The sequence below is a fragment of the Asterias rubens genome, unplaced genomic scaffold, assembly GCF_902459465.1.
Source record: "Asterias rubens unplaced genomic scaffold, eAstRub1.3, whole genome shotgun sequence".
In the NCBI taxonomy this organism is placed as follows: domain Eukaryota; kingdom Metazoa; phylum Echinodermata; class Asteroidea; order Forcipulatida; family Asteriidae; genus Asterias; species Asterias rubens.
Genome location: NW_022985697.1, coordinates 471697 through 484085, shown reverse-complemented (window position 1 = coordinate 484085; position 12389 = coordinate 471697). Strand labels below are relative to the sequence as shown.

Below are 12389 nucleotides of genomic sequence, written 5' to 3'. Positions count from 1 at the left end.
TGTTTTTGAATGATGTCTGTTTTGTGAATTCCAAACTAACCTCTCTTTGAACTTCTTTGAGCATATGTCTTTGGCTTTTTCTTGGAATCTTTTTTCAAAGTACTTTACTTTTGCTTCCCCCTCCCCCTATACCTCCAAAGATTGCATCTTGTACTTGGGATTTTCCTTTTGTGAGATGCGTTTGTTGCAAGTTTTTGATGAAAGAGGTCTTGTGATATACTTTAAAATTGTCTAATACTTTTCTGCCTCCCCCCCCCCCCACCCCGGGGGCTCTAATGTAGCATATTTTACTAACACTGCTGGCAAGAAACAGCTTTTGCAAACAATACTGTTTCCTTTTTCTTCTTTTTTAAGTTTGCAGCTTATCTACCCTAAGCAGAACCACTAATTGCTTTAATTATAATACAGCATTGTCAAAATTAACATGACAATTACTGAATTTGCTAAATTAATTTGTTCTTGCACAGAACTTGTAATAACCAAAGTTTCGTTAGTGTGGTGTTCAGGCAGTTGTGTTAACCATGCCGTTTATGTTGCTCTTTTCCTGATATTATGTATAACATGTTTACCTGTCCCGATTAACTACAGGCAGGTTTATATACTTACTTGCCTGGGTAGATTTTATTGTGGCTGTACCTACAACTGATGAGCACATGTATGTGTACATGTATTGCTCGTCAAAGGTTTTTAAAACCAAAGTGCAATAATTCACTTTTGGAATTTACTGGTCAGAATATTTGTGTATATTTGAGATGTAAATAACATGTATCTGAACAGGTAAATTTTGCATTGTGTGAATCACATCTCAAGCAGAATCTAAACTTTTATGAGGTACTATTTATTCTTAAATCCTGTTAGACAACAAAGAAACGAAGCTTGCAATTTCTCAAAACTGTACTAGCCCAGGCAGACACTTTCAGATGATGCATTTGTTGTCATAGGGTAGTTGCAGGACAGGACAGCTTCCTCAATATATAAACAACTTGCTGAAAAACAGTCCACTATCTGACCTAAAATTGGAGTAATATAGACAAACATGACAACATGTCAGGATATCTCAACAGAGACAGTCAACCTTTGATGTCAGTGTATGAAAAAGAAAATCCTACTCCACTTGGGTTGTAGTAAACTCTAGGATGAAACTGCTATTCCTTAATCATGTTTGGGGGGGGGGTAGCTTTTGGATGAGTCTTCAAGGATATTTTACTTCGTGCACAGTTGTAGTCATCAGAAAAGATCTTCAATTTTACGACAACCTTTATGACAATATTCCTGCTGCAAGAATTGCAGGGATGAGAGAGGTGGAAAGGACTGGCACCCAAACATGTTTTTGATTATCATGACCAAGATTGCACAGCCACACACAGGGTACCACCCCAACCCAAGATGGCAGAAGGTTACTAAAGGTCTATGAGGAGAGAATTGAAATTGATGTAGCGTTTACTATGCTCAATCCTCGTCGGTGTAGTTAATGCATTAACAGCAGACTCTCAGCAATTAGTTGCATTAGCCGTAATGCAATTAAGGAGGCCTATGGGTTCATCATCCAGGCCCTTCAAATGCCGATAACTAATTAGACTAATTCCTGATCTAGAATCACTATCATGTAAAGTGCTTCCCTAACAGTTCAGAAAGATAGATAGAGAAAGAGGAGGGGGAACCTCTCAGGTGCTTTGCTAAACCAGATGGAGCACTTACATCATTGGTGCCGAGACGCTGTGTGGGTGCCAAGACGCTGTGTGGGTACAAAAATTACCAACTCAGGAGAAATCTTACTGACCGATTTAAAGAAACGGCACTTGTGGCTGGCCTGATGCAGAGAGGCCATGACACGTATCAATAAGTAGAAATTATGATAAGAAAGAGCGTGGGATGAATACCGATGTTAGTTCACCATATGGAGTATCACAATCACAAGAAAATGAGACAAACCTTGTTTCAAGAGGAGTGTTTGTATCATGAGATCCAATAAAAAGGGGATAAACCCACTAAACATGCATTGGAATTAATTTCAGTTACATTTAAAACAAATTAATTGGCATGGGTCTTTTGATATTATGATCTTGCCAAATCAGTATGTAGTTTTGTTTCTATCTGAAATTTTGTGGAATGTCAGAGTTAAGTTCTTATTTTTTAATGAAAAGGTAAATTTTATCGGCTTTTGGCAAATGTAACAGAACCATTGCCTCTAAATTAAACCTTTGTTTGGGCTTTTTACAATTGTTGTCTTACAAAGGAAAACAATAAAAAGCCCCAGTCAAAGAACAAACATAGTGGCAGTTTATGCTATAAACAGATTATGACATTGCCTAAGATAAGTAATGCCATTAAAAAAAATGTAAAACAAAGAACACAAAATATGAATAATCTTGCAGAGCTCATACTAAAATTATATTGAGTCATCTGTGAGATGAATGACCAAACTTAAGAGCATTACGCAGTGAAAGTCGAATGATTATTGGGCGATCTCATTGTGCTTGTTTGTGTAGTGGGATACTATTAGACTAGCCTAGCAGTCCTTTGCTGTTCTTGGTTAAGATATACATTTCAAGCTGATTTAAAGGAACACGTTGCCTTGGATTGGACGAGTTGGTCTATAAAAAGCGTTTGTAACCGTTTGATATAAAATGCATATGGTTGGAAAGATGTTTTAAAAGTAGAATACAATGATCCACACAGGTTTTCCTCGAAATTGCATGGTTTTCCTTTTACTGTGCGAACTAACATGGTCGGCCATTTATGGGAGTCAAACCATAAAATTAATGGCCGACCGTGTTAGTCGACGAGGTAAAAGGAAAACCGTGCAATTTCGAGGCATGTTTGTGTGGATCATTGTATTCTACTTTTACAACATCTTTCTACCCATGTACATTTTATAAAAAACGGTTACAATCGCTTTTCAAAAACCAACTCGACCGATCCAAGGCAACGTGTTCTTTTAGGGCTGATACATGTTAACTATGAGAACAGGGTAATTCATTTTGGATTCAAAATGGTAATTTTTTAAAAGTATTTTTTAATTTTGAAACCACACACCCAGATCCTTGTCATTTGATTGGTAGAACACTTGTCCATGTTATTCATTATTTTGCAATGTACTGCCATGACACTACAAAATTTAATGTTGGATTGGATTGTCCAATATGAATAATTATTGGACGCTTTAGCAGCACCATGCACAAAAGAATCGTTTCCTGCTTGTTTTTCCAATGGAGGAAAGGTCTTTTCTTGTTGGAACATTTTTTGTATCTACTTTGAGGCGTCAAATTACAAGGATCTTTGTGTGAGTTATATAAAACAAATATTGAGTGCATTTCATTTCTGCATTGTCACAAAATAGAATCACTCTGTGAAATTTGGGGATTCCATTTCACTTGGCTTCAACTTGTGATTATCAATTATATGCTGTAACAATGCCCTCATATGCATCCAGTTGTGTGTACAATATTATACAAAATACACCTTTAGCTCTCAGGTTTGTTATTTTATTTATATGTTGGGTCACACACAGTGCCGACTGCCGATACTGGTCTTAAACAATGACCGATGTTGGCCACAGGCATTAAATTTCAGGTAGAACAAAATTAATGATAATAATTAAAAACTGATGAAATATTAATTGTACTGTATAGAACAAAGACGTTCTCATGAATAATTCCTGATGTATTGCTTGTACAATTATGTCCATCGTATATATAACTAGCTGCTCGATATAACCTCATACATGAATTTTATATTTATAAGCAGGTCAGTTTAGAATATTATTTTTGTTGATATTAAGCAGGTACTTGAGCGAATAGTTTTTTAGCGGGAATGCATTTTAAAATTGTGTTTCCTTATTATAAAGTTGTAACTTTGTTATTTTGTTCACTCCTGAGTTTGCATTATTATCTATCAGAAATGAGACCCCAACCTCAAGTTTTGAAAAAAAATAGCTTCACTATGTACTTTTTAATAATCAAAACATGTGTTTAATTTTTTACTAAATATGTTTGTATGTAGCAACAATATTTATTACACTGTCGCAGTTTACCAAATGCCTCGGAAAAAAAAGAGCCTGCATGGACAGATTTTTATAGAAAAGGACCCAACAAGAAAAGACAAATGTTTTGCCAGAACTTTCTAATATTTGGATCAAAAACAGAAAGGTTTAGTTGAGAAATTAAGAAAATTATTGAATCAGTGAGGGTCGGTCAAATTGCAATCCATCTACACCTTGAAGGTAAAAAATGTTCTGATTAGAAAAAACATTGTCCTTGATGCGCGGTCATGAGTAAGTAAAGCGTGATTGATTTTTGTTCACTTGCGTCTTGCAGATCTAGAACATGCTGGCTACACTACGGAGGAGTTATATGTTAATGTTTTCAAGAAAATGAGGTTCTTGATTTGACAAGGGATTTCATGGGTTCTGAAGCAATTAGTTGACAGGCGTTTCTGCCCAAGATGATTCTTTTCAAAATATTTCAGTGATCTGGATAAAATATGTTGTTGCAGTGTTACAAAGCTGTGCTGTGTGACATTGGGCTCAATAGTCAAATTGTGCATGTAAATTAATTGCTATATACTCACAATTAAAATAGCTCTAATAATGGCAAAACCTTCCTCTCTTTATTAATGTTTTTTGTATGGCTGTCAATATAACAACCAGAACAGATTAAAAACATGTAATTTTAAAGGAAGGGTTTATCTTAGGTAATTATTCTTAAACCTAATACTCTTAATGATCATAAAACTGTATTTGGTAAAGAGCACTGTGGAGATGTTGATATTATAAAGCACCACTAGAAATGAACCCATTTGAAGTATTGTAGTTTTAAACAAAGAGGTCAGAGAAAATTGACCAATGTTTTCTGGGAGCTTAAGGCAAAAGTCTGTTTGGGCTAAATACAGACGGACTGCAATACGCGTTATCGACCACCATCTTTAATGTATAACAAGGGAAAAGTGCACACGCAGCGCGTACATGCGTGCACTTGTCCCTTGTTCATACGTAAAAGATGGCGTAAGCATGTTAGATTGGCCTGTTTGAATGCGCCAGTGTGATGTTGGCCGCAAATTAAGAAAGGCACTATGCCGTTGTATTAACCTGGTTGTCAATCAGTGATAATGATGTGTACTTAAGGAGACTATTTAAAAGCTACACACTTGGCGATGAAACAAATTCATTGTCATTCGATCTTTGACCAGTCACTTTGCTGTTTATACATTTGGGCTGAAGCTTGAAGAATATAAGTTGATATTGTGTTTGTTTTTTGTTTTCACTATAGAATCGGCAGTATCAGGAGACTGAGTACACCTATAATGGCATCCCGTTCACACGCTCCTTAGGTTCACCCACTCCTCCTCTTACACCTAGCCCATCCCGGGAGTTCGCCCTCAACCAGGGTAAGAACCACGCAGGTTCCAGCTGCTGTACTCGTTGGGCGCGCGGAAACCGCTACGAAGCCACGCCGACTTCACCCGAGGATTCAGACCTTAACGACGTGCACATTCATGATCCCAATTCCAACCCCACCATTAAGAAGGAGGACCTATCCATGGACTCGTACCCCAAGATGAATTGCACGACGACGGTCACCACGGCTATCGTTACCGTGTCTCCACCAACTACAGCTGGAGATGGTGACTCCTTGAACACAACGGTGAGCACAAGGTCAAGTCCAGGAGTTGTACGAGTCTCTGCACTATAGCACAGGTCAGAAAGGACAGGCATAAGGAGCCCTGACTACTAGTAACGAGCCGTTTTATGTAAAGCTTGTCGTTATTTGATTGCCTTACAAAGAAAAAATTCGCTGTGTTGAACTGTTGTTGTTTTGAGACTAATGCCGATGACCATGATGATGGTGTTGATGGGGGGGGGGGGGGGAGAAGGTAATTAGCGAGACTAAAAATGAAGAAAGTGAAGGTTTGCAGACAGCGGCATCATTTCCAGCAGGTGTAAATTGACATTCGGTCACACTCTGAGCACTTTACTGACACCACATGGCTGATCATACTGGGGGATACGCTGTGAATCAAGCTGATCAACAACAACAAATGGAGGGGATGCTCCACATAAGACTGCTATCCACTCACTGCAGTGTGGATCAACATTCTCACTAGACCCTCTGACTGGTGTCGTTTCCTGCTGAGGCAAAATGTGCATGAGTGTGTGAAAGCAATTTGAAGGATTTATTGTTATTGTCCGGTTTTAGTTTGATTACTTTGATTGTGGAATGAAAATGTAAGGAGCCCTTTTGTGAGTGTTGAATGATGGTCAATGCTTACTGCAGCGTGCCGGAGCGGGGCATGTAGGCCAATAATAGGCCATCTCTATAATCGCTACGTGGTATTATGCTTCAACCTTGCTCTGTGTCAAATAATCCTATTCCATGTACCCCACAAAAAAATATATAAAATAAAATAACCAATTAAAAAAAAAACTTAAAAGGAAAGGAAAAATAGGGAAAAAAACGCAAGATTGCTGGAGAGAACATTCTTAATTCTGCTAAAGGCCACAAATCAACAAGCTCCAAACATGCAAGAACCATGCGCGCCAGATGCAAATATAACAGCATAATGACCTAAATATTAGTTATTTGATTTCACTTAATGCAGTTACGGTTTATAGAGTTCCTTGTTAGAGAGAAAAAAAAACTGATAAGATTAGGTGTCATCTGCTGCAAGGATCATCCAGCAACAGCAGTCAGCTCAAAAAGCTGTCTGCATTTAGCAACAATTGTAACTGAATATTCGTTCGTCACCGTCCCACCCCCGAAGTCAATTCAGTTATAAAGTCTCAAGTTATCACAATATGTCAAATCAAAGGTAATTAACTCCCTTGTTAAGTCACAAGCTGCGCTCCTGATGATTTTGTTGTTGTCAAGCACTTTCTATACTCATTATTACTCATATTTTTCTCACAGGGCCAAGTGGGGCAAATTGCTTGTTCAAGTCACAGGCATACAACGTTGCACCTGATCAGCTGATTGCCTCATTTTGGGTTGCTCAGCTGTGCCATTAGAAATTTGAAAACATAGTACAAAGTCTCGCTGTTTCTGCCACTCTCCTGGTGTTTTGGTTGACAAACTGCAGTTGCTTGCCTGAAGTCATGCAGTCGGCAACTGCCTTGAGACCCTACAAGTCTATTGAGTATCCAGACAGATTTGGGTAGCCTTGAATTCCTGGGTTGGTGTCTGAAGGTGTTGCAGGAGTTCTTTATCATGGCCAAATGATCCAATATGTGCAAGAACTTACACAGTCCTAAGAGGCTGAAAGTGCATGAAGCAGCAGCACATAGCTTTCAGACTATAAAAAACAGATAAATATGCTCTGACACATGTGGCCAATGTTTTTCCATTATAGAAAAGTGCAACTTCAATTTCATGGGGATCAACTTTTTATTTTTTATTTTATATAAATAAATGTAGAAGTGACTACAATCTGTGAGTGATATAATGGAGGGGTGTTTAAGGCAGCTGTCAGGACACAAGTCCCCATCTCACAGACAAACAGAAAGCCATTCTTGCTTGAACCTAATCTACTGACTGCTATTAACAGATGACAATTGGAAATTCAAGTTGCCTTGTAGATCCACAAAACACAGTTGATTGTTGAAAAAAAAGTGTGAAATGTTGTAAATAATAATCAAAGTTGTTAACTCCAAATGAAAAGAAAAAAGTATGTTGCATATCAAGGGGAAATACTCCACAAACAAAATGTTTTTATGGGATTGCAGAAAAATGATTAGCCCCAGAACAAAGATGGAAATATTAAAGAGCCACAAGTAATGTTAGTGGACAATCTTCCAAGGATGTACTTCTGTTTTTTAATTTTTTTTATCTCAAGCTCACTCTTTCCCATTTCATTGACACACCACAAATTACCACGCTGCTTTTTAACCAGATTCGGAGTGCAGCGCACTGTTGTACATATATGCCCTCACAGCTCTCTATCTATATTATTATATATGTATATTTATTAACTAATCAGATTATTCAATATAATTTCAATCAAAGATCAATATTTGGTAGCAAGCTATCAGACTGTATTCAAAATATCCAAATCAACCTGTGTATGATATAGTCCTAGGTATTATAAACAATACATGTTCAAAAATGTTTTCTGTAAATGTTATGAGTGTACATGTATACCATCCAAATGTGCATCAACAAAATGATACAGATTTTGTTTTTAAAGTTCCCATTATGTTGTGGAAACCTTATTTATTTGATGTGATACGATAAGGTATGGGGTTTGTTTCAACAGCGATGGATTGGTTTAAACAACAGTGTCTGTGGCATGCTTGGATGAAGAGACTGGTCAAGTAACAGATTTCAATTTGTTAGCTTGTGAAGTTGGTAGATGTTTGTTTCTTTGTATATGCTTAAATGATTTTTCATTATTTGCAATAAATCATTTTGTATAAAGTTTGGTATGTTTGGAGGTATATAAAATATGGCTTTCATTTTCTCTTTTTCATAAACAAACAAAAAAAGGATGCAATGCCCGCCATATTGGGTACGGTTTTAACTTAAACTTAAATTGGGTTATTTTTGTACAAATGGTTGTATTCATATTGTAATTGTTAATTTACACCAACTCTTGTATTAAACCACTATAGTGGATTCGTAGGTTGATTTCCACTCACATTTATTCTGTTTAAAACTCTAATCCAAGAACATGTAGAAATTTGAATTTGGCTGAGGTTTTGATTCCGTAGAGCAGTGTACAATAATTGTTTTTAAATCATGGACTTCTTTCCCATATCTTGGTACAGGCTTTCCTTATAGACCAATCATATTCAAATTTTATTCCATATAACATGGGAGGAGTCGGTCATTCACCAGCTGCTTTGGATACATTTACATAAACGTACATGCATTTACATAATTGTATACTTACTTTGTTCCTGATTGAACAATTAACAAACATACACAGTTAGTTTTAGAGATATACACAATTTGTTTCCTCATTGACCATTCTAAACATTGAAATCTATGTCATGGTCATGACATTTTAAATTCTGATTTACTAACAGCTTTATATAACACCAAGGTACATAATTATACTAATCAGTTTAAAATATCATAAGTTGTAGTGTAATAATTTGCATAATTGTTGAAAGGCAACCCCAAACATGGCATTACAGTCTCATTCATGTTACACACAAGTAATATTAAGAATTCATAGCCACTTGCTTTGCCATCCTCGTACAAAGACAAACTGTATCTAAACTAGTAACATACACGTTGGCTACCCACTAGTTTAGGGTCCAATTGCAAAGAGCTGCAAAAGCACAATATTCTGCTGAGCAAAAATGAGCAGGAAACCAGTCAGAGTGTATGCAGAATGGTATCTCTCGTCTGTTTTGTGCTTAAGCAGAAAATGTTGCTTAAACATTCTGTTTGACAAAGATGAGCAGGATAAGGGTTACAGATTATACATGAGTGTTGCATGACACTTTGGCTGGTAACCTTATTCTGGTAAGCACATTTTTGTTTTGCTTAGCTTATTCGTGTGCAATAAACAGCTTTATTCTATTAGGCTCTGGTTAGGTTTAAATTGCAGTTTGTCATTCATTAAGCCAGATATTAGTTTCAGAACTTCACTAAATCATGAATTAAACTCTCTTCTGGTTTTGGTAGATTTATACCATCCATTGAAGGTCGGCATGTAGATGTCATACTGCAAATATGCAACTGTCGAGTTCTAATAAATATAAGCACTGAGGGATTATGTATGGATTTGGGGCACTTCCAATCTACACCCCCCTCCTCAGTAATAGATAACTAAATATACACAATAAAAAACTAAATAAGACCTGGCACATTATTAGATTATATATTTATAATTTAATATGGTTTGGGTACAGCACATATATCAGTGTGATGTACAGCAATTGTTCCAACAAGAATCATATTTGCTTTTGGAGTGTGGATGAGGCCTTGGCCAAGTTTCATAATATTATGATGTCATGCAGAAAACATGGCTTAGCCATTGTTTAAAGGTGCTCAGCCAAAATGTAAGTAGGACACCAGGTAAGAATGTATATGGAATTTTGACTGGTGGCCTATTCCTGCTAAGCAGGATTTTTTGTGCTTAGCACGTTTTTGTGCTGGTATTTACTTTATGAATAGAGCTGCACAATCAGGCAAGTTTGCTTGACAGTGGTGTGTTAAGAAAAGACTAGCAGGACACCAGTCAAAGGTGGCATGTGATATGGTAAATTTGGCTGGTAGCCTTAATCTGATAAGAGTCATTTGTTTGTGCTTAGCAGTTCTTCGACATTGTTGGCCGAGTTGGTCAGTTTAACCAAGCAAATTCATGGTTCAGCAGATTGAGGTAAAGTTGGATCTTCATAGTACAGAGTGAACACCAGTTAAATAGTGGTGATGTGCTGTGCAATCTCAATATAAAGCCTGGTGAGCCAGTTGTCGGCAAGAGCCCAATCTTATAACACCAAACACTGATTGACAGTTCTCTGCTAAGCAAAAATAAGCAGGATACCAGTCACAGATGGTACATTTGGATTGGTATTTTGTCGGGTTACCTTATTCTGGTAAGCATATTGTACTAAGCTCATTGTTGTTCTTAACAGCTCTGTGAAATTGGGCCCTGGTCCCGTGCTCGATGTATAGGACTGCGAAGCCAAAATTAAAACATATTAAACATTTGTAATTTATTATGTTTTCTTTGGGTGAACCATACAGCTATAAGCGGTTTATTTGTGATGTTCTGAAATTGATTATTGGCATCTTCAGTATTGCACAAGTGGATTTATGGTATCTCATATTTATTAACTCCATTTATAAGGTTGATTAAGAATACAAAGCTGAGTATTTTTCTTTTTCGGCTAAGCATAGACACCTGAGGAACATCAGATGTTTTGCCCAAACCAGTTTGCTCAAAAATTTCTTTAAGTTTCTTATCCAGCAATGTTTTATGATACCTCATATTCGTTAACTGAATTTCTTAAAAGGTTTATTGCCAGGACAAAGCTGAGTATTATTCTTTATTCTCTGTATGGACTAAGCACAGTGCCCCGAGGAACTCCCAGAGGTGTGTTTGTGTAATTACATAATAGTTAAAACATTTTACAGTACCTGGTAATAATTTCAGTCTGAAGAAACCAGACACAAATTTGTAAAGAAGTTTCAGTTGAAAGTCGACAGATATTCCTTCTTGATGTAACAAAAAATTACCACTAGGTGCAAGTTACAGTTAAGCTGTTCCTTGGGGTCTTCCATTGTTTTTGTCATTAATCCACAAAATGTGTAAATTATCAGACAATAGCTCTTGATATAGTCGCATTTATGGGCAGGCTGACGGAAGAGTGAGAGCTTGTGAAATGGAACGACTAATTTTGGCCTTAAGTATGTTTATAACTTTGTTATTTTTATTTGGATCGTTGGATGACTCAATGGATAGTTTGACCGATCAGGAATAATGATGAATTTATTTTATAATAACTATAAATAATATGACATATAATATACACACAGTTGGTGTACTATAACCCGCATAAAGGCAAACTTCTTTTGCAGTGTCTTAATATCTCAATAGTACTATTTATGACAAATTAATGTTTTTTCCGGAATTATACGCATATTTGTATCCTCCAGTCTGAATTCGTTAGAATAGGCACGGGGTCTGTGTGTACATATTAGATCAATCAATCCGAACGTGTAGATTTTTTCAAAATGGAGTATTAATAAGTAAACACTGGTTCAAATAAACTGATGTTGATTGTGTAGGTGCCTTTGCGAACCTTTTAAGCGGCGATTTGAACCAGTTGTATAGTCAACCTAATTAATATATATTCTTAGAAATTTGGAGTAGGCCTAACTGTGAACCATTTATAGATGTAGATCTTTAGTATTGTGGGTCAAGAAACTTTTTGGGGAGTTAATTTTCACAGTGTCGGAGAAAGCTTTGACGGCAGGAAAATATTCGTTTTGAAATGTGATACCTAAAAATATAAAAACATAAAAAAAACAAATAACAAATGAAAAATCGAAATCAATCTTATTTACGGCTGAGCGTCAATAATAAACACGTGAAATTTTACCAAGAACATTGTGAAAATTAATGACCGAACAACTCCTGACTGACAGTGTCTTTTGCAAAAAGGCTCTTCCACAAATCTTAGGGAGAATTCTCGTGCGCTTCTCCTTTTTTCTTTTTTCTCCCCTCAGCCAAAGATATTGCATTTACGATTGTACAGTTTTTGGAGCCATTTGCCTGGTGGGTAAGGCAGTCAGCATAGTCATTGTCATGCAACGTTATGTAAATAGACTGTCTTGCATATTCATGAGACAAAATTGTATATATAAAGAAAGCATTCCTTCTTTGGGTTTTATCAAGTGTGATATTTATTAATATTATAATATAAAATTTAGGAAAACGGT

The 12389-nt window shown here is 36.5% G+C and overlaps 1 protein-coding gene across 1 annotated transcript in view; it reads left to right on the top strand.

The window, feature by feature from the left end:
* LOC117305712 (potassium voltage-gated channel subfamily D member 3-like) overlaps positions 1 to 11199 on the top strand; it is a 34010-nt gene extending 22811 nt beyond the window's left edge. The window contains exon 4 of the mRNA XM_033790582.1: positions 5268 to 11199. Within this exon, the coding sequence (XP_033646473.1) occupies positions 5268 to 5690 (423 nt within the window). The 3' untranslated portion in view covers positions 5691 to 11199. The remainder of the gene's footprint in view (positions 1 to 5267) is intronic.
* Positions 11200 to 12389: the final 1190 nt, after the last annotated feature.